This window comes from Monodon monoceros, unplaced genomic scaffold (assembly GCF_005190385.1).
Source record: "Monodon monoceros isolate NGI ecotype Baffin Bay Population unplaced genomic scaffold, NGI_Narwhal_1 Super_Scaffold_20, whole genome shotgun sequence".
NCBI classification, from domain to species: Eukaryota; Metazoa; Chordata; class Mammalia; order Artiodactyla; family Monodontidae; genus Monodon; species Monodon monoceros.
The window spans coordinates 39,931,377-39,959,028 of record NW_021703777.1 but is presented as its reverse complement, the minus strand read 5'-3'; the positions used below and the strand labels follow the sequence as shown (position 1 = coordinate 39,959,028).

Here is a 27,652-nt window from a genome sequence, read left to right as displayed (position 1 = left end):
GGTAACTATTTAAACTGAGAAAAGTCTCTAATCTGTAAATTCCTCCTAAAATAAAGCTTTAACAAATGTACCCATCTCTAATAAAAGTTTACGTTGTTCCATTTACATTAAGTTGAAAAGCAAGTTGTACCATGAAAAGAAAGGTAGAGAGCCAAGATATGGATTTAAAAAAAAAGAAAAGGAAGTTATCAATAGTTTCTGAAGAACATTCCACAAAATATACTCTTTCTTCTAAGAGAACTAAAGTTGAAATCTCCTAAACTCTTTGGGATTCAATTATGAAAGGTAGTAAGTAGAAAAGGGTGTGTGAAGTTGGAATTTAGGAGGGGAGAGGAGAGGTAGACTGGTTCCACGTAATTAACTAAAGCACTGCTTCTCAACCAAAACTGCAAAGGCAGCAATTGACAGATCAAAAAACAAATAAACAAAAGAAAAAGCAAAGACCTACATAACAATTTAAAAACTAGTTAATATCATTTTTAAAACATATTCAGGAGGAGACAGAGAAAAAGAGAAAAGAGAGAGAAAATAACAAATCACCTGTACCAGAAATGGTGAATCGGAGTAAAAGATAATTTGGGAGTTCTCTGACTATTCCTGCAACTTTTCTGTTTAAAGTATTTCAAAATAAAAAGTACCACAGAGGCACACTCACATGGCTTTGAGGGGAAAAAAATTAAATACATGTATTTTGAAATATATATGTATATTTGATGTTGCATTTAACCTGATCCAACAACTTAACTTACATATATTCAAATTACTCACTCACCCATTGAACGGAAGCCTTGCTTGGGTCTGGATACCAGGTGTTCCGGTAAAGTTAGAGTTGCTTGCTATAGACACATAGGAAGACTGCTGTAGCTACATATAAAGAAAGGTAATTTCAGACCATATTTACAAAAATGGACAATACTCCTAAATATAATGATTGGTAAGAAGCACAAATGCATCTATTAAAATAGGAAAAACAGAACAGAGAATTTCATACAAACATACTCACTACCTCATAGAGCTCTTCTAAAGGCCCAAAACTAATACCAGAGGTAAAAACAATGTGGACATTTTAAAGTACTACATGGCATAAATATAAGAAATTCTTTCACAGAGGAATAAGGATATCAGAATTAGGAAATTCCAGATGAATGTCCTGAAAGTACTGTAGTAAAACTTGTATTGGCTAGAAAAATGCAATGTGTCTACTTGTAAATAAAATAAATAAAATGTGATCATTTATCACAAGTTATAGAGAATGAGAAGTTACATACGTAATAATTTTCTATTTTACACTGATTTCTAAACATAAGAAAAGAGATGCTAATGATAAAAATGCTGAACACTAATTTTTTCAATCAGTAGCCACATAACATACTCCAAAGTACACTTCTTTAAAGTACACAGGTTTCTGTCTCTCTTATAATCTTGAGTAGATCAACTCAACAGCTTAGAATATGGTGCTAATTAATTTGCTTGATTTTTACATGAAAAAGAAAACAACTTCTATCTTCTTCCTAGAAAGCAGCACTCCTAACCCAAGCCAGCCAATTGGATAACATGTGGCTTTGATTCCAAAGATAACCAGATGTCATCTAAAGATGACCAGATCTGGACAGATCACTACCGATATGTCACCTGGAAGTGCATCTCACAGACTATTTTCCAAGAACAGGTGAGCGGCATCGTATTCATAATGTGAGGAGGAACTTCATTACAGTCACAGTGCTTTCTAAACTCACTGGGACTCTGCTGATTTTTTTTTTTTTTTTTTGCGGTACACGGGCCTCTCACTGTTGTGGCCTTTCCCATTGTGGAGAACAGGCTCCGGACACGCAGGCTCAGCGGCCATGGCTCACGGGCCCAGCCGCTCCGCGGCATGTGGGATCTTCCCAGACTGGGGCGCGAACCCGCATCCCCTGCATCGGCAGGCGGACTCTCAACCACTGCGCCACCAGGGAAGCCTGGGACTCTGCTGATTTTAACTCAACATATTTTCTCTTATATCTACATGATCTTGCCCTCCTACCAAACTGTTCTCAGCTCCAAACTGCCTGACTTGTATACTTAACTTGTGCTGTATATTTCTAAATACTAAAGATATATAAAATTAAACTCAGAAGTTTTCATTAACAATTCAAGGTTTTGGAAACAGTCTAAACACTGAGTTAGATGTTTTTGAATAGTTTTAGAATGTGATAATGCTAGACATCTTAGACCCAATTAAACTTTTTGAAATGCGATGACTTAATTTTTTGCCCATACCTGAGTCACATACTGAGCAGGAAGCACCGCATAGCCTACATTCCCTGTTCCTGGAGCCGGTGCCAGCACAGTGCCTGGTGGCAGGTTCGTGAGGTTTGGCTGGATTTGTGGCAGTGGGGTGGCAGGCATGATAAGCCGCTGCTGTGGCTGGCTGGTGGTGACTATTTGGGAAGTTGGATTGATTGGTTTTGGAACAACCTAAAAAGAAAGGAAGTATGTCAATGACCACGAAAATAAATTTCACAGTTTCTCAATTCAGTATAAATCTCTTAAACTTAGGGGATTAAGAGGTCCAAACTATTATGTATAAATAAGCTACAAAGATATACTGTGAAACACAGGGAATATAACCAATATTTTACAGTAGTTATAAATGGAGTATAAACTTTAAAAATTGTGAAACACTATTTTGTACACCTGTAACTTATATAATATTGCCCATCAACTATACTTCAATAAAAATAAATAAATCAATAAATCTCTTAAACGTAAATCTTAACTTTCAATTTTAAAAGTAAATTGTCTGTTTGGGAGAGACTGAGAGAAGAAGTGATGTGATACTCACTTGTTTGACAGTCTGCGCTGAGACAAGTGGCACTGACATCCGCACTGGGGTGGTATTAACGACCACTGGCTTTGCTTTGTAAAAAGGAGGGAGGAAAAGGACAGTTTGTTTACAGAAAATAGTATTTAAAACATTTAAGATACTTAGTTCCCTCAGGATATCCTCATGAGACAGCTTAAAGAATTCCACTGGTTTCCTATTTGGAGTACTCTTTAATCAAGACAGTTACTTTCAAAATTCTTTAACCCATCTAACTAGGGAACTTATATCTAAGGTAGCTATAGTCTATCCACTTTATGAGAGAATGTCTGTCATTTAAGATATTCTACTGAAAATACTTCAATCTGTATTCAGATGCTTTATATATTCACTACTAAATCCAGTGAGATGAAATGATGCATAAATTAAAAACTGCCATTCAGGAACTTGGGTAACAATACTGTTCTATACTATTTCTAATTCTGTGTACAATTCATTATTTACAGAGTACTACTAAAAGGCAGCATAGCAGCAAGGTTAAGAATATAGTCTCCTTAATTCAACTATACTTCAATAAAAAGTAAACTAAAAAAAAAAAGAATGTAGTCTCCTAAATCATAAGACCCTGGGGGTTCAAATCCCAATTCTGCTGCTTTCTAACTACTTAAATTCTCTTTGCCTGTATCCCCATCTGCAATATAGGGATAGTATCTCCCTTACAGGGTAAGAGAAATAAATATGTTAATTCATGAAAATTTACTAAAACAGTGCTCAACAGATAATAAGTGCTCAATAAATGTTAGTTCCCATTACTGTTATTGTTCTTGTTGTTATTACAACCATTACTGCTACATAAATGTCACTGTAGACAGTGTTCCAGGGAAACTATAGTACAAGACACCTGCTCAAAGAGATTACATTCAAGTAGAGCAGATTAGATGAGTACCCAAATAAAATAAACATTATTAAAAAAAAAAAAAGGGAAAGCACTGTGGGAGAGCAAAGGAGACAGAACATACATCTGACTGGCAGGGGCTGGGAACGGGGAAAGCTGCGTAGAGGACAGTGTCTGAGACAGTCCTGACCAATGGTCAGGCTGCAGAGCGGGCATACAGACTGGAGGAGGGCAGTTCACACAGAGGCAGAGCAAGAGAAGTGGAGGCTTGATGCTGGGCGCTTCACAAAGTGCTACAGGACAGACCGGTTTGGCTGGAACCTAGGGTTAAAGTAGGCAAGCACTGGCAAAAAAAAAAAAAGGCAGACTGTGGCTGTTTTGTTGAAGGCCTTGAATGTAAGGGTAGAGATCTGTATATTTAATCTGTATTATTAATTCAGCAGGCAATGAGAAGTTTCTGAGGACTGTGATGTTCGGAAACATCATTGGAATGGCACAAAAAGAAACGGTACGCGGCAGCAGTATGTAAAATAGAACAGAGCTGCAAGAAACAAAGAAAGTTAGAAGAGTACAAAACATGAGAGTCTAATCTGCGGTGATGGCACTGGGAATGGAAAGGAGAGAACAGCTGCAAGAGACAGGGTGGAGGTGAAAGGACGGCAGGAACATTAGGTACAAGGGAAAAACAATCGGTTATCATGGAGCTTTCAAGTGAATGGGAAAATGACAGCTATTAGAATTAAAAATTCAAGGATGAGCTGATCTAAAGGGAAGATGAAACCTGACATGCAGAAATACAGTGATGATGTTCAGGAAACAGGTTGGTACTAGACCTGTATGTTTGGATCAAAAGAAGTACCATTTCTAATACTGCCTACTGCCACTTCCTCAGTCTAAAGGAGGGATTTAAGAAGACTGAAAGGACATCCCTTTGGGTCTTATTTATGCAAAAGGCCTAGAGCCTGCTATGAAAGAGAGAGGTTGAGATAACGGGATCTAAACTGCTGTGAACACTGAATCAAACAAACTGTTTTGAACAATAAAAGAAAAAGAACAGACTTCCTTGGATAGAAAGACTGTTAATGTTAACAATTTTTTTTTTAACTTCTGGTGGGGATGGAAGGGTTGATGGCTGAAGACGAGAAGTTGAGAGCCCTGGAAGAACATCAGAGAGAGGGTACTCAGATCTAAAAGGGAGCAGGCCCTGGCAGCAAGGTGACAAACTAGGGAGAAGTGGGTAGGTGGGAAGATGGGAGACCTCCAGAAGGAGCGTATGATCAGTGGTGGTGATCGCATATCTCTGAATATACTAAAAACTACTAAACTGTACTGTATTTAACAAGGGTGAATTTTATGGTAGATGAGAACTGTATCTCAATAAAGTTGCTATACAAAAAGAGTGTATGACCATGAATTACAGGAGCAGTGCCATGCCATCTGATACCCGATTTGAAATTGTTTCCTGTTCTGTTTTGATTATAATAACCACTGTAGCAATACTATAAGGAATTAAAAGCCTGAATTCGTGCTTGGGACACCGAAGAGAGGACACCCTATACCACTTTGTGCCTTGACAAGGCAATGACAGTCACTGGTTCACGAGCACACAAGCAGCAATTCTGAGGTAACTGCACAGCTAGAGAAATGCAGGAACTTCCTGGTGGTCTGTGAAATGACGGGGAAGGAGTGTGTGTCCTGCCCTTATTCACATCCCATGGGAGACTTGGATGATTCTCATAAGGATAGGACAGGGAAGTGTCCACACGCACGCACACACGCACACAGAGCTAGAAAACTGGGGAATTCTGGGTTTACATTAGCTTGGCATACGCATGCTGCGTTTTAACTGAAATCTGGGGAATGCAGAAAACAGAAAACGTAGTGGTCAGAAAAAAGAACAGTATAAAATATACATGGGAAGGGGGTCATACTTATATAACTACGTCAATAGTCTGGATTTCTCCTCCTCAACTTTTTTTTTTTTAAACTGGGGCATAGTTGCTTCCTCCTCAACTTTTGAGCATGGTCCCACATTACCACTACTGCAGTTTTCATAGATGCTGGCATAATCTTTAATTTTTTTGGTCTTTAATAGCAATTCTGAACAATCCTTTCAGAACAGTCTCCTTTGAAACTTTAGAAACCATACCTGCAAGTGTTTGAGGGTTTTTAATTTCTTAAATTGATTTCCTCCCTAACCAAGATTGTAGATTATATTCTAAAGAGATTAACCAAGCAATCTTCTGGGTCCTTTTACTGTGCTACCTGCCATCCAGCCAGTAATTAATATGGTGGAACGTTTGAATACTGGTGTTTGTATGGCTTTGATGGGAAAATGTACAAGATGAGCCCAATTCCCTTTGGTATTTAAGTAAATCCCTCATCGGGAATTAAGCCTTTAGAAAAACACATCAATACATTTTATGAACTACAGCAACTATTCAGCGTTATCTCTAAAGAAGATTGTAAATTTAACTCGTTATTCCTATGAAATAATATATTTTACATATACCCAGATCTTTTATGGGATAGGAGAGCAAGACAAAAATAGGGAAATACGGGTGGATATGAGGGAAGTAGCATGGGTGGCATATGTATATGAGCAGGTGGGAAGAGGGAATATACAGAGAGAGGTGGAGAAGCCAGAGAGACAGAGGGGAGAACAGAGAGGGAAAGCGAAGGAAAGCAAAAAAGGAAGCAGCAGGGAAGCAGGAGGGGGGTGAGGGATTGCTAGGAGGCAAAGAGAACAGCGAAGTAGAGAGAAGCAGAAAGACAGACATAAGGTTGGAAAAGAAGGAAATGGTAAATACACTAGAATTATGAAATGTCCAACCCGCTCCTCCACTCTTCCTGGGTCTTCAGCTTCCTCTTCTACTCATACCAAACGCTTATGCTTGATAATGAGTAAATCAGTGCTAACGTTACGCTGGAAATGGATACTCAGCATATGTGTATACACACAAACATAAAATATAACCAACTATATCTAATGACTGCTTTATATCATTATGATATATAAGAAAATTGGACTTGTAGCACTTAGTAGCACTTGCTAAGTACTGAGAGAATATACACTTGACTTCGTCAGTCAGCAGTACATGCAAATTTCATTTTTCCTCTCATTAAGAACACTGTAATAAAAGATTTCCTTTCAAAATCAGTTTAAAGAGGGAATAGAAAATATAATTACTGTTTTATATAATTATGTCTAATTTTAATAGAATACACACTAAAATACTGTTTCCCTCATGCACCCTCCATTTTCTCCCATCAGTAATTTAAAATCCAAGATTTTTCTTCCACTTTCCCTTAGATGAACTAGCTGTCAGCAATGGACAGCTCCAACCCTCTGATCCCTTAATAAAACTGAAGGCGCAAACAAATGGTCTTTAATTCATCTATTTACATCCAGCAAACAATAGATCATTCACTTGCCATGTCATTTTGACATTGACAGAATATGCAGTAGTCTTCCAAGGAAAAAAATTAGGCCCCAAATATAAACTGTCCTCATCCTTTCATAGTTTCAATTTTTTAACAAGTAGATAAATATGGAGAAAGGTTATGTGTTTGAGTCTGTGTATGTATATCAGGTGGCTGGAAGTATTAAACACAAACAAAGCAGGACTACAAACAGGAATACTTTTCAGGAAAAATACCAATGAGGAAAATAAAAACATTTTAACTGATTTTCATAGCAATTACAGATTCAAAATAAGTAGAGGATGAAAGTTCATACTTATCATTTATACCTTGCCTACTGGTCATTTCAACTGACCCCCAAACCCTGTGTAGTTTAGACGGCTTTGTAGCTTAGAAAATAAGATAAATCATTTGGTTCCATTTAAACTATCCCACTGGCATAATGTAGGCTTTTAAACCAGCAATAAAATGGCTACCCACAAATTGATGACTAAGTATGATTATCTGGTATTACAGCACACTGTGTATCAGTTTCTAGCAGAACAAAATACTATAGTTACATACAACTGGGATTCTATTTCACTGCCTTCGGCAACAGCTGCTGATTCGTACTCAGCTGAAATGCCATACTTAATCAGGATTTCAGCAAGAAAAGGACCAATTTCTATAATAATGTTCAAAGCATTAATTATTGTTTTTAAAAAAATGGTTACTAACCTTGCTGAAGAGGCTGAGTGTTTGTACTGGGATTCTGACTAACTGGCTGGGTTGAGCTACTGGCTGTTGTGGCAGTAACAAGTCGGACATAATGAAACTTGCTTCCAGGCACTTGAATCTGCTGGACATTGGGAGCAGTTGCCAGAGGAATAATTGTCTTAAATTGTGATGTGCTCACTCCTCCAACAGTGATGGTCTGCACAGCTGATTTCACTGCCTAGTGAACAATACAACATGGCTCTCATTAATCTGCGATTTTATTTTCCTACTTCATTTTTACTCATGACAATTGCTCAAGTAAAAAAGTATGTTCCTGAATTTCATCAAAAGCTGTTGAAAGGAACAACCTGTTCAAAGAGAAATGAATAGTAATAAATACAGGAGTGAAACCAAAATTAATGAGTTCTACCATCCCTAGTAGTTAACTTCCTTGACAGTCCAGGTCAGATGACTTGCTATGAAGAAGCCATTACTTAAATTGCAAAAACTCACACAGTTTTGTTAACATCAGTTAAAATTTATAAGAAAAAGGTTATTTTAAAACTTTCAGTATTAAGCCTCATATTCAGAAAGAAAGGACACAGATATTTGGTTTTACTGCTATCCACCAAATTAACTACGGCAAATTTCATTTTCACATGTCCTAAAAGAGGAAGAAACCCCAAAGAAAAGCCCTCATTAAGTCTAGCCAATTCTGAAAGGCTTATAATATTCCACAGTTACAAATGTACCCACTAACCTATGGGGAGAAGGCCAAATTCAATCCAAAATTACCACTATTTTGGTTGTCTAGGGAAACTAATTTTGGATTCAGATCTAATTCAGATCTGACTCAATATAATCATTTTAATCATTTTTAATCCTTTCCTTCAGTCCAACAAAGAGCAATGTGACTTCCCAAAAAGCTAAATGAAACATCAAAAGCAGAACAGAACAAAAGCCTTTTAAGATGTCTCCAATTGATGTTTAACCAATGTATGACAGACTGTCATACAAAGCAAAGATCCAGACAGGATTCTCTAATTAGTTCTATGGTATTATTTTATAAATAATTACACCACTACCTATTCTTCAAAAAGCCCTCATGCCAAAAGACAGGTGACATGACTGAGGAAACCTATATTCATTATATGGATGATAATTTATAAAAGAATAATTCTGAAGAATTTGAACATTTTCATAAAAGTACAGGGGAAAAAAGGAAGAATGTCATTAGTTTGGAAACTCTATAGATAATACTAAGTAGATTACTTCAGCATAAAATAATTCATACATTATCAGTAGGCAGAGGCACCACAGAACAGATTTTAAATAAAGATAAGAGATAACAGCTGTGATGGTGAGTTAAATGAAAACATAAAACTTAAGAAAAGGGATAAAATGTGTATATATGGAAGCTACTGAAAAATCAAGCAACCTATGAGTCAGATGCGTACAATGGTACAAGAGACATTGTCCTTGGTCTATCGACTCAAAATGAAAAAAGAATACTATTTTAAGAAACAAGGTAGGGGAAGGGGGGTGGATAAACTAGGAGTTTGGGATTAACAGATACACACTACTATATATAAAATAAACAACAAAGACCTACTGTACAGCACAGAGAACTATATTCAATATCTTATAATAACTTATAATGGAAAAGGATCTGAAAAAATATATATATGTATAACTGACTCACTTTGCTGTACACTTGAAACTAACAACATTATAAATCAACTATACTTCAGTTGAAAATTTTCTTTAATAAGAAAAAGAAAAAAATATTTAAAAAAAAGAAACAAGATGCCTCAGACGTAATAGTTAAATTTACTGGGTACCTAACACATACAGAGGACATTGCTTTTGAAAACTCTAAGATTATCTGATTTAAATCTAGCAACCAAATTATGAGCTAGGTACAGCATGCCACAAGAACCAGGGCTGGTTTAGTTAAGTTTGCACAGTATACCCTTTTTCCAACTCTATGTTCAACATTTCTTTTTTGTTTGCTTGTTTTTGGCCATGCTGCGCGGCTTGCGGGATCTTAGTTCCCCAACCAGGGATCCAACCCAAGCCACAGCAGTGAAAGAGCAGAGCCCTAACCATTGGACCGCCAGGGAATTCCCTCAACTTTTCTGTATCCTAAACTTCAAGCTACAACTCTTACAAGCTGTAAATAACTGGCTCTTTTAAAGATTCTTTTTCTGATGTGAACCTTTTTTTTTTTAAGTCTTTATTGAATTTGTTACAATATTGCTTCTGTTTTATGTTTTGGTTTTTTGGCTGCCAGGCATGTGGGATATTAGCTCCCTGACCAGGGAGTGAACCCACACTCTCGGCATTGGAAGGCGAAGTCTTAACCACTGGACCGCCAGGGCTCTTTTAGAACAAAACCAGATCTGACTATATTTTTTATCAGTATACGTCTATTTACATCTAACATAGTTAATTAACTATTTGGATTTAAATCTACCGTTGTACTGTTTCCTATTTGAACCACCTGTCCTCTTCTGTTCCTTTTTCTCTCCTTTTTTGCCTGCGTTAGTGTCAAATGTTTCATTATTTCATTTCCTCTGTGGTAGCTTGTTATTTATACATTATGTTACTATTCTTATAGTAGTTGCCCTAGAGATTACAATGTTCAATGTAGGAATTAAATTAGTACTTTACACATCACCAAGACAATAAAAGAACCATAGAACGTTAACATCATTTATTCTTGCCCCATCTTTGTGCTGCCATTAAGTATTCTTTAATTCTCCATATAGTTTAAACTCTATAAGACATTCATTTAGGGAAATTCACAAATTTACCCTTTCTGTCCTTTCTATACCCTTTCTGTGCTTCCATTTGGGATCATTTTTCTTCTGCCTAAAGAACGCACTTTGGATTTCCTTAAGTGCAGGTCTGCTAATGAGAAATTCTCTACACTTTGGTTCTCAAAAAATGTCTAATCCTTTTTTATAATCTCTCTTTTGCTTGATAAAGTCATCTACTGAATTCTTAATCTCAGTTTTCAGTTTGAAAATATACATCTGATTCCTTTTTATAGTTTCTAATTCTCTGCTGAAGTTCTTCATCTTGTTAAATAAATTTCTGAATATATTAATCTTATTTAAAAAGCAAATCTGATAACTCCACTACCTATACCTCTCCGTTTTGAATAATTTGGTCTGGTTGCCTGATATGCCTAATGATGTTTGACTAAGTGCCAGACTTCGTTTGTGGAAAATTAAGTAAATAACTTGAGGCTTAGAATGATTTTATATTTCTCCAGAAAGCATTCACTTCGGCTTCTGGCAGGCAGTTAAGAGTAGGGGCAGATTACCCTAAACCAATAACAAACTGAGCTGATTAGAAGCTGAGCTTCAATCTTTGGGAGGCCTTGTCCATTTCTGGTTCACTCCTCCCCCAACCAAGACTCCAGTATCTACCAGGCTTCCTCCTCCTTGTTGGCGCCTGAACCCAAAGTTTTGTCTACAAGGTCTATAAGACTGACAGGTCTGCTCAGCTCCCCAACTTTCTGGGACCACTTTCTGCTCATCTTCTCAGTCTCTCAGCCACAACTTACAAATCAGCAAATGCCCTAAGGGGAAGGGTCACACTGAACACCAGGCAACTTCTCTAGGCTTCCCGTGACTTCAGGATGGTGGCCTATAATGTCCTGGCTCCCCTGGTAGGTCTCAAAAACCTTCAAACAAATTTTTTAATTAAATAAATTTTATTTTTCTTTTTAGTTGTTCTTGGTGGGACAGTTGGTCATCAACAAGCTAGTTCTGTATAGCAAAAACAGAAAATCCAGCTGAGTTTTAATCTAGGTTCCAGCATTTCCCAATTGAGTGACCTTGTGCAAGTAACTTAGCTTCTCTGTGCCTAAGTTTCCTCATTTGAAAATGTTAAAATGGCACCTTTCTCATAGGATTGTTATAAGGATTAAATGAGTTAAATTATATAAGGTGCAAATAATAACTCATCACATATTATAATGCTCAATAAGTGTGTATCATTATCATTATGCCCATTATAGATGGAGAAACTGAAGCTCGGAGAGATTTAGTAACTTCCCCAAGTTCACACAGCTAAAAGTAGCAGAGCCTGGATTTGAACCAGAGCCAATTCCAAAGCCCATTTTCTTAAGACACTGTAATGCCTCCTACTGTAGACAGTTAATGAACAGTTACTAAATGACTGAATAAAAGTAAATAGCATTTAGTCCTCAAGAACTCTGTTAAAAACTAAAGTTGCACATCTGGCTCTAAGAAACATGAAAGTATTTTTTTAATCGGTTAGTATACTGGATAGAAGTATAAATAGCGTTTTTTTAAACTTTAAAATAATTTTAGACTTCACAAGAAGTTGCAAAACTAATACAATGTTCCCATGTACACTTTCCCCAAAAGAAAAACATCTCACATAACCATAGGACATTATCAAAAACAGTAAATTGACATTTAGTAAAATACTATTAACTAAACCACACAACAGACCTTATTCAGATTTTACCAGTTTTTATACAGACCTTTTTTTGGATGTACACTAAAGACTGTATAAATTCATGTAACCTACCTCACCATCAAGATACAAAATTGTTCCATCACCACAAAGAAACTCTCTTGCACTTCCCTTTATAATTATAACCCTAACTCTTGGCAACCACTGATTACAATGCATTTTTTAACACCTAAAATACTAAGTAACATATAAAAGCTACCAACTTTGTAAAAGACAAAAGCATTTGAATACTACACTTAACTGCTTTGAGAATTCACAAGTTGGTACCTTACTTGAAGTAAAGTAGCCTGAGAAACTCCATGTGAATGCCTCTCTGAACATACCACATTACCAGAAAAACAGTTCATGTACATTCAAGAGAAATATTCAGTTATTGCTATTTCCTGATTTACACCCTTGACAGTTGGGTTAAAAAAGCAAATATCTTAATTTAAATTCAAAATAGCTACATTTAACATGTATTGGTAATTGTCCAGAAAAACGTGGACTTGAAAGATTTTTTAAAAAATCTGTACTATTTCCTAAGCCATTTCTATTTACACATTTATGTCATAATTATATAAATAATTATATAAATATATTATATAAATTATATAAATATAATATAAATTATATATATATATTATTATATATATAATATAAAATAAATATATTATATAAAATATATAAATAAATATATATTATATAAATTATATAAATAAATTTCTTTATTATTTTCCAATTAGCAAATGCCAGAAGTCCTTGCTTAATTGAAGATTTACCTAAAAAAATTTTTTTAATTAAATTTTTTTTTTTTTTTGGTAATTTTTTTTAAAAAAAAGGAAAAATAAAACACTCTTCCTGTTCTGTAAATGAGGATTCCTATTTGGTGAAGTTGGAGATTGACAGACAGCTCAACCAATATCCAAACACTGAATTTGTGGGATTCCATATAAATATGTTTGCTTTTTTTGGGGGGGCTGGGAGTACACTTTGAAATTTGGTTCTGTTTGTAAACACAGCCTAGACATCATTGTTTGGACATATGAGCTTTGGTTCCAATTTGTCTCAATCTTGTATGTATTCTGGCGAGCAACCTAACACTTCTTTATATTTTGTCTCTATTTGTATGGAGAGAATATTACCACTAAATGAAATTCACATACTGCTTTAGGACACCTGCACAAATTTTGCTGTTCTGAACAGACATTAAGTTGTTATTTGTTTAATCTACTAGAAAATCATATGCTGGTTGGGTAGCATTTACTATAGTGCGTTTGTTTCATTAAACATAAGCTCTTCAAAATCAGATATTACATGAAACAACCTACTTCTGTCACATTAATTATGAAACCCTGAGGTAAACAAAGTTAGACAAAGGTCTTTGCTATGGGAATTCTTAGTCTTTAAAATGCTAATGAGCATGACAAAACTCCTAGATGGGTATGGTACAGGGTGTTTCCCAAACTTACTTAACAATAGCTTTTTGGGGAGAAAACGATTCTCTCTTTTTTTTTTTTAATGTGAATGTAACATACTGGTGCAAGAGAAAGTATCATGTAATGACACCTGACAGGAAAGAGTTTTTCACAGAAGTTGTGCTAAAGAATGGTAGAAGTACAATGAATCCTAAGTACCCTGCACCTTGAAAGTCATATTGGTGAAATCTCTTAAAGTTGCAATTCATATGCATTTCTACATAGAATATGACTTAAGACTAGGTTTTAGAGCTAAGTACCTTGGTCACTCATTTTTGCATAATTTCATAAGAGGATCTGATGTTTTTCTTTTTTATTGAAATATAGTTGACATATAACATTATGTTAGTTTTAGGTGTACAACATTATGACCTGATATGTATATATTGCAAACTGATTACCACAATAAGTTTAGTTAACATCCATCACTGCACATAATTATAAATTTTTTTCTTGTGATGAGAACTTTTAAGATCTACTCTCTTAGCAACTTCCAAATATATAATACAACCTTATCTATAGTCACCATGCTGTACATTACATCCCCAGAACTTATTTATCTTATGACTGGAAGTTTGTACCTTTTGACCACCTTCACTCTTTTCGACCAAACACCCTGCCTCTGGCAACCACCAATCTGTTCTCTGTATCTATGAGTTCTTCCTTTTTTTTTGGATTCCATATATAAATGAGATCACACAGTATTTGTCTTTCTCTGTCTGACTTATTTCACTTAGCATAATGCCCTCGAGGTTCATCCATGTTGTCACAAATGTCAGGACTTCATTCTTCTTTATGGCTGAATAATATTCCACTGTATATATGTCTATGTCTGTGTGTTGTGTGTATCACATTTTCTTTATCCATTCATCTGTAGATAGACACTTAGGTTGTTTCCATGTCTTGACTACTGTAAATATTGCAGCTTTGAACACTGGGGTGCATGTATCTTTCCAAATTAGTGTTTTCATTTTTTCTGGGTAGATATCCAGGAATGAAATTGCTGGGTGATATGATAGTTCTATTTTTAGTTTTTTTAAGAAACTTTACACTGTTTTCCATAGTGGCTACACCAATTTACAGTCCCACCAACAGTGCACCAGGGGTCCCTTTTCTCCACATCCTTGCCAACACTTGCTAGTTCTTCCTCTTTTTGGTAATAGTCATTCTAACTGGTGTGAGGTGATATCTCATTGTGGTTTTGATTTGTATTTTCCTGATGGTTAGTGATGTTCAGCACTTTTTCATGTGCCTGTTGGCCATTTGTATGTCTTCTTTGGAAAAATGTCTATTCAGTTCCTCTGCCCATTTTTGGATCAGGTTGTTTTTTAATTGAGTTGTATATGTTCTTTATATGTTTTGAATTTTAACCCCTTATAAGATATGTGATTTGCAAATAATTTCTCCCATTCTGTAGGCTGCCTTTTCATTTTGTTGATGGCTTCCTTTGCTATAGAGACACTTTTTAGTTTGATGTAGTCCCACCTACTTTTGCTTTTGTTGCCTTTGCTTTTGGTGTCAAATCCAAAAAGTCACTGCCAAAACCAATGTCAAGGAGCTTACCTCCTACGTTTTCTTCTAGGAGTTTTATAGTTTCAGGTCTTACGTTCAAGTCTTTAATCCATTTTGAGTTAATTTTTGTGTATGGTATAAGATAGTGGTTCAGTTTCATTATTTGCACGTGGCTGTCTGGTCTTCCCAACACCCACTGTATATTCTTGGCTCCTTTGTTGCAAATTAATTGATCACATATGTGTGGGTTTATCTCTGGGCTCTCTATTCTGTTCCATTGATCAATTTATCTTTGTTTATACCAATACCACACTGTTTTGATTACTATAGTTTTGCAATATAGTTTGAAATCAGGAATTTATAGGGTTCCATCTTAATATGCTTTTAAAAAAAATTTGTGACAGAATGTTTATAGACCTTAACTTCATGGAAAAACTATGTTTATATATTATCCTAATTCCCAAACTTTAGGTTACTAAAATAAATAAACCTACCAAGAATCAAATTAAAAAGTTTTAAAATGCTTTCAAGCTAAAAGAGACAAATGAGAAAATGAGAAAAGATAAATATATGTGACTAAAGACAGAGTCAAACCTTGAGATGGGTACCAGAACTTTCAACACTGATTTACTGACTGGTGAAATAATATGAAATAGGTTAAGGTATTCATTTGCAAATTTTTCATGGATATTAACTTATGTTTTATTCATAGTCATGAGTTATAGTGACAAAGATAAGTAATTTTAAAGTGATGTGTTAGTATCTATGGAAGAATTCAAGAAAAGGGTCAAATGACCATATCTGGCAAGTTTAGACAATGTGCTCTATAAGGCATCAGCTTTAAAAAAGTCAGAAACCAGGGAATTCCCTGGCGGTCCAGTGGTTAGGACTCCACACTTCCACTGCAGGGGGCACATGTTCAATCTCTGGTGGGGGAACTAAGATCCCGCAAGCCGTGCAGCATGGCCGAAACAAACAAACAAAAATCAAATCAGAAACCAGCCCTACTAAGGATTAAAATGTACTATCAAGATAGGGTAAATCAAAAAATATGGGATTAGCCTAAGAACAGAGTGCTAAAGATCAAAGGAATAGATAAAGGGACCCGTATATTGGAAAAGTTCATGATGAAATCTGGCATCAATGGAGAGTGAGAGTTATTTAATAAGTGGTATGGATTAGCCATTTAGTCTGACAAAAAAAAGCTGAATACCTGTAACTCATTCCTTGTAACAAATTCCAAATAGGTCAAAGATTTAACCTAAAAAATAAGGCCAATACTGGCATAAAGCCAGACATATAAACCAATAAAACAGAATAGAGTCCAGAAATAAACATGTGCATACCTGGTCAAATGATTTTCAACAAGGGTGCCAAGACCATTCAATGTGGAAAAGACAGTCTTCTTAACAAATGGTGCTGGGAAAACTGGATAACGACATGCAGAAGAATGATGCTGGAGCCTTTCCCAACATCATATACAAAAAACAACTCAAAAGGGATCCATAACCTAATTGTAAGACCTAAAACTAGAAAACTCTTAGAAGACAACACAGGGCAGAAGCTTCACAATATTGGATTTGGCAATGACTTATTAGATGATGCCAAAGGCACAGGCAAGAAAGAAAACACAGACAAACCGGACTTCCTAAAAATTTTTAAACTTTGGGTCTCAAAAGATACTGTCAACAGAGTAAAATGGTAACTCACAGAATAGGAGAAATTTGCAAATCATATATCTGATGAGGGATTAAGATCCAGAATATATAGGGAACTTCTAGAACTCAAACAAATCAATTCAAAAATGGGCCAAGAATTTGAATAGACATTTCTCCAAAGAAGATATACAATGACCAATAAATACATGAAAAGATACTCAAACATCACTAATCATTAGTGAAATGCAAATGAAAACTCCAATGATGTACCACCTCACATCCATTAGGATGGCTACTATCAGAAAAAGTGTTGTATCCTTTTTAAAAATTGAAGTATAGTTGATTTGAAATGTGTTGGTTTCAGGTGTACAGCAAAGTAATTCAGTTATAATATAATATAATATGAATCGATTCTTTTTCAGATTCTTTTCCATTACAGGTTATTACAAGATATTGAATATAGTTCCCTGTGCAGTATAGTAGGACCTTGTTGTTTATCTATTTTATATATAGTAGTGTGTACCTGTTAATTCCAAGCTCCTACTTTATCCTTCCCCCTCCTTTCCCCTTTGGTAACCATGTTTGTTTTCTGTCTGTGAGTCTATTTCTAATTTGTAAATAAGTTCATTTGTACCTTTTTTTTTTTTAGATTCCACATATAAGCAATATCACATGGTATTTGTCTTTCTCTGTCTGACTTGCAGTTAATGTGATAGTCTCTAGGTCCATGCAAGTTGCTGCAAGTGGCATTGTTTCGTTCCTTTTTATGGCTGAGTGGTATTCCACTATATATATATGTGCCACATCTTTTTAATCCATTCATCTGTTGATGGACACTTAGGTTGCTTCTCTGTCTTGGCTATTGTAAATAGTGTTGTTATGAACATTGGGGTGCAGAGACACATTTATCTTGGAGCTTAGTTCACAATTTAAACTCCTGACCTTCAGCTTTGATGGTGGACAGAATGTATCAGTTCTCCTGATTACGGAGAAGAAGAAAGCAACACCAGGACTGAAGCATCTAAACCCGAGCACAGTGAGAGGGCGGGGTGGGGGAGTGCTCCATGGGTGATGTTTGTGTCATCAGTTTGGAGAATCAACACCCTCATTTTCCAGTGGAGGAAACTGAGGCTCAGAGGTTAGGCCATCACATCAACTTTGCACAGCTAGAGAGGGATGGACTTCGACATGAACCCAGTCTTAGGTTATCCAGAGTCCTTGCAGAGGGCACTGTGACCTTGCTCAGCTGGAGAAGGGCTCCATAGAGGAAGGTGGACTTGCCTTTGACCAGAGCCTGACTTCAATCAGTGCTGGACACTTTTCCCTTCATAACATGGTCCCTGGTGACCCTGAGCTCCAGCTGATGGACACCTCTGGCCACTTCTCTCTCTGCAGGGCTTCGGGCTGGGACGCCAGCTGAAAGTGAAGATTGAAGGACACATGTCCAACCCTGAATGTCACCACATGCTGACCCCTGGGGCAGGAATAAGGAGTAACTTGCCAAGGTCATGTGTGGGCAGTGGCTGAACTTAAGTCCAACAGAGGACTTTGTGAATCCATGTCCTCCCCTTGAGGTTGGCAACGGCTGGTTTCTCCTTCTTCGGAACCACACATCCGTGCAAATACCAGAATCTTCTAATAGGTAAGGGAGAACCAGGAGCCAGGTCACCACAGCTGCAGGAACCAAAAGGATGCGAATCCACTGACCTCCTCGTGTCCAGCTGAGCACACATTCAGAGACGGAGCACCCTGCTGAAGTCACGCAGGCAGAACCAGAATCGGAACCCAGACTGCCTGCCTCCCAGCCTGGGGCCTTTGGGCCACATGGCCTTTGGGGTTATCCTTGAAGAGGCTGGCTTTTCTTTCTCTTTCCTGCAAGAAGCCGGCAGGAATCTTTCAAGCCAGCAATCCTGAGTCTTCATCTGATCGCTCTGCCCACAGAGGTATTTTGGCCAGATCAATTTAAATGGGGTGAAATTCAATGGCATGGGAGTGAATTGCACAAAAACAGAAACACTTTAGGCCCTTGGATAACTTTTAAGAATGGAAAAGATTAAAAAGCTTTAGAACTACGTGTTCTAACCAAAAGCACGGGTCTTTTGAGACAGATATCTAGAATGGCCAAACTGCAGCCCAATGTATAAATACAATAATATAGTAATACAGTAATAGTAATCATATAGTAGTAATACTGTAGTAACAATGATAGGTAATACTAATAATAGTAAGATAGTAGTTTGAGAATTTACCATGTACCAGGTGCCCTGCTACGTGGGTGCCCTGCAGGCACAGAGTCTCATTTAATTCTTGCCCCGGCTGTACCATCTGGGTATGGTCATTATTCCCATTTTAGGGGTGGAGGGAACTGAGGTTCAGAGAGGTGGATTCCTTGTCCAAGGTCACACAGCGAAGTGAAGAGCTGAGATTGTAATCCAGGGACACCTGCCTCCGAGACAACCTGAGACGATTTTGCAAAGGTCACTGGACTCGGGGCAATGCTCCCTCCAGTGCCCCCAAAGCAAAAGGCGACCTCAGGATTTGGAAGAGGTGGGGTCTCTTCCCCCAGTGCGCAGGGAAAACCTCCCTTCGGCCCCGCCCACCAGACCCAGGGTCGCAGAGCCTCCCTCCACGGGGAAGGTGGCTGGGCTCAGAGTCGCCGGGTTGGGCTCCCTCCGTCCTTTACAGCGCCCCCTGTCGGCCCCTTCGAGCGTCTCCGGGGTCCGTGCAGGGCGGGCTGTGCGCGGGCGCGCCCTCCAGCGTCGGCGGGCGGGAATGCACCGCATGGCGCCACGACCTGCAGGTGGACGCGCACCTGGGGCCGCAGCATCCAGATGCGAATTCCCTAACCTAACCTCACAGCGCTGCCTTCTCCCACCATGTATGCGCCTCTTTCCCTCCCCTCTTTCTTTCCTGTTCTGCCCTTTCCCACCACTCCCCATAATCTAATTAAATCAATGGAAGTTTCTCCAGGAAAAGGCACAAAAGCATATAGAATTCAGCCTGTAATTTCAGGATTTCATAGGCCCCTCTTTATCTCATCCGTAAATGTTCTCACTGAGTATCTTAGCAGAGCTTCTTGGATGTAACAAAAGAACGAGGGCATTTTCAATACTGCTATTCCCCCCCCAAAGTCCAGTTTCAATACATAAATGGAGAATAGACAAAAAGAAAAAGAAAAACAGTGTTGGCAAGGATATGAAGAATATGAACCCTTGTGCATTATTGATGGGAATGTAAAACAGTACAGCCATTGTGGAAAACGGTATGGTGGTTCTTCAAAAAATTAAATATTATAGCATTACCACATGATCCAGAAATTCAGCTTGTGGGTATACATTCAAAAGAATTGAAAGCAGGGTCTCCAAGAAGTATCTGTACACCCATGTTCATAGCAACATTACTCACACGAGCTAAAATATGGAAACAATCCAAGTGTTCATCCACAAATGAATATACATACAATGGAATATTATTCAGCCTTAAAAAGGCAGGAAATTCTGACTGGTGAACTTTGAGGACATTATGCTAAGTAAAATAAGCCAATCACAAATAAAGGACAAATAATGTATGATCCCAGTTTTATGAAGTAGAGTAGCTAAAATCACAGAGACAGAAAGTAGAATAGTGACTGCCAAGGGCTAGGGAGAGAGAAGAATGGGTTTAGAGTTGCAGTTTTCCAAGATGGAAAGAGCTCTGGAGATGGACTGTAGAGATGATTGCACAACGATACGAATGCACTTAATACCACTGAAAAATGTACATAAAGATGGTAATTTTTATGTTGCATTATTTTACCACAATACAAAAATTAGATACCCACCTTGCAAGATGGGTTATAAAAATCAGTCAGGATCAAACTGATACAGAGGCTAATATTAATTGAACCATTCCATGAAGTTTAAAAAACAAGAATAAGTCTATCTGTTCTTGTACTTAATTTGTAGTAAAAGAATATTATATGTAAAATAATTACATAAAGTAAAACCAAATAATGATTTTTTAATGGATAAATATTTTAAAATATTGGAGTAAGGAAGACTTATCTAAGCATAGCTCAAAAACTCAAAATTCATACTTGAAGACACTATTTTGACAAATTTAATGTGCAGAATGTCTGCAAGAAAAAAAAGACAACGCCAACTGGGAAAAACGTTTGTAACCACATTGATAACAAAGGAGTACTTTCCTTAACATGCCAAGCAAGCAAAAAAAAAGACAAATCACCCAAAGGGCATCAGAGTTCAGAAGAGGAGTCCAGAAGACACAAAAATATGAACAATTTTTAAAAATACAAATCTATGTGAGATATTTTAATCAGCTTGGCAAAGACTAAAAATGACAAACAGGAGAGCACAGAAGTAGACCCACACAAATACAGTCAACTCATCTCTAAGGAGTAAAGGCAATTCTATGGAGAAAGGATAGTCTTTTCAACGAATGGTGTTGAACAACAGGACATTCACATGCAAAAAAGTGAATTTCAACACAAATCTTAACATCTGTCACATATGGATCATGGTCCTAAAACTATAAAACTAAACTATAAATCTCCTGTACGATAATAGGAGAAAAATTAGGTTACCTTGGATTTGGTGACGGCTTTTTAGATACAATACCAAAAGTACAGTCCATGAAAGACAAAGTTGATAAGGCAAACTTCATTAAAATTAAAAATTTCTGCTTTGTAAAAGACACTGTTAAAAGAATAAAAAGACAAGCCAAAGACTGGGAGAAAATACCTGCAAAACACATGCTAAGGTCTAAAGATGTAGGAGCCATCTGAGTTCTATTCCAAAAATTTTCAAAACTAAACGGCACCATAGGGATGCAACCAGCAAACTCCAGGCTATGAAAAACTACAGGATATAAACAACCTGATGTTTTGTTTTGTTTTTTTGCGGTACGCGGGCCTCTCACTGTTGTGGCCTCTCCCGTTGTGGAGCACAGGCTCCGGACGCGCAGGCTCAGCGGCCATGGCTCACGGGCCCAGCCGCTCTGCGGCCTGTGGGATCTTCCCGGACCGGGGCATGAACCCGTGTCCCCTGCATCGGCAGGCGGACTCTCAACCATGGCGCCACCAGGGAAGCCCCTTGATGTTTTTTTTAAAGGCAAGAGGAAAAAAGGAAAATGAAGAAAGTAAGAGAAATATCAATCATTCACAAACTTATCTGAATCCCGAATTCAAACACACTGTAAAAATTTAAGATGACTGGGGAAATGTGAATTAACTAGGTATTTAATGGCATTAAAGGAATGTGGATAAGTTAAAAAAAAAGTGTCCTTATCTTTTATATACATAAAGAAATATCTACAGATAAAATGACATGATTTACTTTAAAAAAAAAAAGTGGGAAGAGAGTTAAAGATGATAACAAGATTAAGTGGATAATTCCAAAGTTGGATGAAGGGTACATGGGAGTTAATTTTACTATTCTAACTTTTTAAATATATTTTAAATTTCTATAGTAAAAAAGCTGTTAATAATACAGCAACAGGCCCCACAGGTATTCAAACAACATAATTATAAAAGCATAAAAACAAAAACAATATAACATAGAGAAGAAGTAAATTCTCAGTCATTTACTCCTTCTACTCCTTTATCCTGGCTAATGGGTGCTGACATGAGAAGCTACATACGTACAAAATAATTCAGGCGACAGAATCAATGGGACCTTACAACCTGCAGTCACCTCAACTCTAACTCTTATCAATCTTACAACCTGTGTTAAAGTTTGTCAGGAAAACAGATTCCCTTCACTTCAAACTGTACTCACTGGACCATCCCCTAACTCAAACATTTAAGAGCTTCACAGCAAAAGAAGAAGTTATCAGCTTCTGAAACCTCTGTCCCAAAACTGTTCTAACTCTCAACTTTCCAATACTGTCATTGCTCATATCACTTCTTGCCTGGATATTTGCAAAACAAATTCAAAATCAGCTTTATGATTCGTCTCTACCTGCCTTGAGTCTACCACACAAACACTGCCTAAGTAATTTTTTTGCAAACCTCACTTTCATACTTTTATTATATCTCTTGTTGCCTTAGAAACATTTCATGAGTCTCCATTTAATGACAAAATTAAGTTTAAATTTGCTTGCTTTTGAAAATTATCCATGATCTAAACGTATCTTTTTATGTTCTCCATTCCCTGCAAAGGATTACTAATTCTAATCAGAGTAGGTGTCTTAGTACTCTGTATGTATGTACTCTCATACGTATACATATGTGTTCATCATATGTATAATTACCTCTAGTCCTTCACTCTTGTGGCTGACATCCACTCTAATTCTACCCATAAAAAACCCTTAGCTCAGGGATGCCCTCTCTAATCATCCCAACTGTGGTTGAATCCCCTTATATAGGATCTCATGACATCACATGTCTTTTGTAATTTTATATTTTTGTATATCATTTAATTCATTTCTGTCACATTCCCTTCCACACCTCCATAGACCTTAGGTTCCACACGTCTACTTTTGCTCTCTTCTATTTCCCCAAAGAATACAGTCCCTAACACAGCGCAGGCACTGCTGAGTGGTGAATGAAGGGACGTCAGGACTTCTCTTTTTCTTTTCTCTTTAGTTTCATACCACCTTGTCTATACCACACAACTTAGCATCTATTTCATTGTTCATTATTGTTTTACATGCATTGAATTTTGTCTGCCCAACCACTATAAGCTCTTCCATAGTTCCCACAGCCTCAGCACATAGCACACATGGACCTCAATAAATATTGATAGCCACTCAAAAATGGAGAATGGAAGAGTGACTCTTTATAACAGGAAATCTTCATTATTGTTCAGACTTCCAGTTTCCTGCCTAACTAATGTCAACTACCTTTGTTAATACAGCACTACTACACTACATATGGATGATTACACTACAGACTGCTTACTGCTAACCAAAATCCATATTCTCTTCTGCTTCCTAGGCATATAGCCAGATTATATTTCCTAGGCTCCCTTGTAGTAAGGTAAGCCTACAAGACTGAGCTTTAGCTAGTGAACGATGCAACATCCATCTGGTCTGGTCCATAAAAGCCTCCCAACATGTGCTTTTCCATGTGTTTTCCCTTCCAGTTGGCTGGAGTGGAGATAACCTTCAGGGAGACTGAGAACTTCACTCAGTTTACTGTAATTTCTAGCCCATTATAAATATTAGCATTTAAAAAGTAAAACTGTCACATTACTTTTTAAAATGCATTCAATGGAATCAAATCAACATAGTGATTTGATACAAGTATCTATTATATTTTTTAAAATATAAACAAAGAACTCTTTAGCAGTCAGAAATTTATATTATTCCTTTTCCTCTGTGAACTTGTGTTTGAATTCCATATCCTCTAAAAATTTTATTCTAGTGTAACATTTTTATCCTTGAAATTCTTTTATCATAATTCTCTGAAACAAAAAGATGTATTTATGTAAAGCTCTAAGTGTTAAATAATTTTGTCTTGATTGAGTTCATAATACAATTATTGTATACACTTAAAACAACAAATATATTACAAATTGTGATTATTACAATATAAAAAGACTTTATTGAAATGCATCTTTCAATAAGATGATCAGACTCATTTTAAAAGATTACTTCCTGTATCCATAAATGAATACTTCACATCACTAGACATTTCAGCATCAATTCTATTCCTGTGTTTTTATAAATTGTGAAAAACATTATTTTCACAAATAAGTTTATATGAACAGAAGGATATTTATTGTAATAATATACATTAATACCTGGAAATCCTGAGTTTTATACAAAAATCACATTGTATTCTACCATCAAAAATTATTTTTAATGATCTGTAAACTTACTTACGTCCTCCTTCAATTTATTAGGGAAAAAAAAAGGGAAACTCTGAACTACAAGCAAAAGAATTAATAATCTGCAGTTGTTTGTTTCTCAGTTTCTAGGAAATAGGTAATAAAGGCTTTTTACCAAAACCTATCAAATGACAGGTGCACTGTTTACCCTAATACATTCAGAAATAGGAAAAAAAAATTTTAATTGTTAACTTCTTGAGGTGATAATGTTCTTTATCGTAATAGAGGTTTTTTTTGTTGCATAGATATATGCATTTTAGCTGAAAACATCCAAATGTTTAAGATTTACATATTTCAGTATATGTGAATTTTACCTCAAAAGGAAAAAGAAAACCCTCTAAACAAGTAGTGAATTCTAGTTAACGGTATGCTTGATGGAATATTTGGGGAGACATATACTGAACATGGGCAACTTACTCTGAAATGCATTTTAAAAATAAGATGGATAGGACTTCCCTGGTGGCACAGTGGTTGAGAATCCGCCTGCCGATGCAGGGGACACGGGTTCGTGCCCTGGTCCGGGAAGATCCCACATGCCGCTGAGCGGCTGGGCCTGTGAGCCATGGCCGCTGAGCCTGCGCATCTGGAGCCTGCGCTCCGCAACGGGAGAGGCCACAACAGTGAGAGGCCCGCGTACAGCGGAAAAGAAAAAAAAAAAGTTGGATAGAGGGATGTGTAAATAAATGATGAAGCAACTATAGTAAAATGTTGAATCTAGAATTTAATTATAGAAGCTTTATAGAATTCTACCCAAGCTAAAAGACCTAGAAGTAGAAAGAGTTCAATAAGTTATACTGGTCATAGATTTCAGAGAAGTAAGAAACTTTTCTTAAACCATTTGCACATAGCTTATGCTCTGAAATTCCTCCCCTGGGAGTTAAGTACATTCTGCACCCTAAATGGCTATGGGATGATTCAATTACTTACCATAGGCAGGGCAAACAGGAAAAATCTGTTTGCCAAATAAGGCCAAAAAAGAAGAGCACTCCCCTGGGTAGAAGAGAAAAACTGACAAGAAGTATGTATAAGGTGTATTCAAGGATGTCCAGGATAATTTGCATAGACTCTTAAAAGAGTAGTATATTTTGAAGACGTATTCATGTTCATTATAAAGATAGTCAGGAAAAAAAAGAACCCATCAACATTACATAAAGTGTGACAGGCCTGACATTTTGAAGTATTTACTTACTCTAAGACCAAATTAGTGAGAAAGAAAGGGTTTTGAGGTTTCTAACCCTCAATTCTTTAATCCAATTTTCCAGGACCCAAGCTCTGCAGACTTTTACCATTTTTGAACTTCAGTTATCCAAAAGTTTAACTATCCTGAAGTCTTTCTGATCAGATTTGATATGAATCAACAACCCAGCTTCACTCCTTGTGCTAAGTTATCTACCTTTCATAGAATATAGTTTCCCCACCTTAGATGTATAAGCTTTAAAAAAAAAAAAAAATAGCCCAGATGGCCATTCTAAAATGAAAGCCAGACTTAAAGATAACCTAGATGTTGCAACCATCAGATAAGGACTTTAAGATAACTATGATTAATATGTTAACAGACCTAGTAGGAAACGAAGACAACTGCAATGAACAGAGGGGAAATGCAGCAGAGAAATGGAAACTATAAAAAAGAGCCAAATGGAAATGCTAGAAATAGAATAAACACAATGATCAGAGATGAAGAAGTCCTTCAATGGGCCCTTTAGTAGACTCCACGCAATTGAGGAAAGAATCAATTAATTTGAAGATAGGTCAATAGAAATTATCCAAGCTGAAACACAAAGAAAAAGGAGTGGCAGGGGCGGGGGGAGGGGCAGAACAGAGCATCTAAGAGCTATGGAACTATCTCAGTCTAACATTTTTGAAACTGGAGTTCTAGAATGAAAAGAGAGAAAAAACAAGGCAGAAGAAGATTTGAAGAGATATGGTCAAAAGTTTTCCAAAAATAAAAGACAATAAATCAAAGGTCTGAGAAGCTTTAAAATCAAGACAAATGTATATTTTAAAAAGAAAAGAACAACAACAAAACAGACATCTGGACACATAATAGTCAAACGACAGAAATCCAAATATAAAGAGAAAATCTTGACGGCAGCTAGGAAAAGGAAGAAAAAGACATTATATACAGGGAGAAAATAGACAAAACTTACAACATTATTTCTCAGCAGAAATTATGCAATCTAGAAGTCAATAAACTGACATTTTTAAAGTATGGGGAAAACTGACAACCAAAAATCTTTTACCTAGCAGAAATATCTTTCAAAAATAATGGCAAAATAAGACTTCTTCAGGCAAACAAAAGCTGAAAGAATTTCTTATAAGCAGATTTTCATTAAAAGAAACATCAAAGATAGTTCTTTAGGGAGGAGTTTGATACCAGACAGAGATCGGGGCCTACATAAAGAAAGCATATGTAGGATTCAGTTCAAATGAAAATAAACACAGGATTTGTTTTTCTTAATTTTTAATCATTTTAAAAGGTAATTTTGTGTAAAGCAAAAACAGTAAAATCTATTATGGAGTTTATAACATGTAAAAGTAAAATGTTTAACAATGATAGCTCAAAGGATGGGAGGGAGGAATTGGGAGCACTCGATATAAGGTTCTTACCCTACACGAAGGGATATAAATTTGAAGGTAAACTGTGATAAGTCAAAAATTTATATTTGACTCAAGTGCAACCAAAAAATAAAGTATAATATGCCAATAGTGCAGGTAAAATAGAATCATAAAAAATACTCAATTTGCTCCCAAAAAAAAGGCAGAAAAAAAGTTAAAGAAAAAGAGGCACCTCCCTGCTGGTCCCGCTCCCAATGTAGGGGGCCCAGGTTCCATCCAAGGTCGGGGAACTAGATCTCGCATGCCGC

At 36.7% G+C, this 27,652-nt stretch overlaps 1 protein-coding gene across 4 annotated transcripts in view; it reads right to left on the bottom strand.

Annotated features, from left to right (window-relative positions):
- Positions 1–27,652, bottom strand: part of LIN54 (lin-54 DREAM MuvB core complex component) — a 74,010-nt gene that overhangs the window by 8,471 nt on the left and 37,887 nt on the right. For all 4 annotated transcript variants that reach the window (XM_029235964.1, XM_029235965.1, XM_029235963.1 and 1 more), the window contains exons 5-8: positions 7,839–8,055; positions 2,825–2,898; positions 2,260–2,457; positions 773–864 (exon numbers count right to left, since the gene is read on the bottom strand). In XM_029235964.1, coding sequence (XP_029091797.1) covers positions 773–864; positions 2,260–2,457; positions 2,825–2,898; positions 7,839–8,055 — 581 coding nt within the window. The remainder of the gene's footprint in view (positions 1–772; positions 865–2,259; positions 2,458–2,824; positions 2,899–7,838; positions 8,056–27,652) is intronic.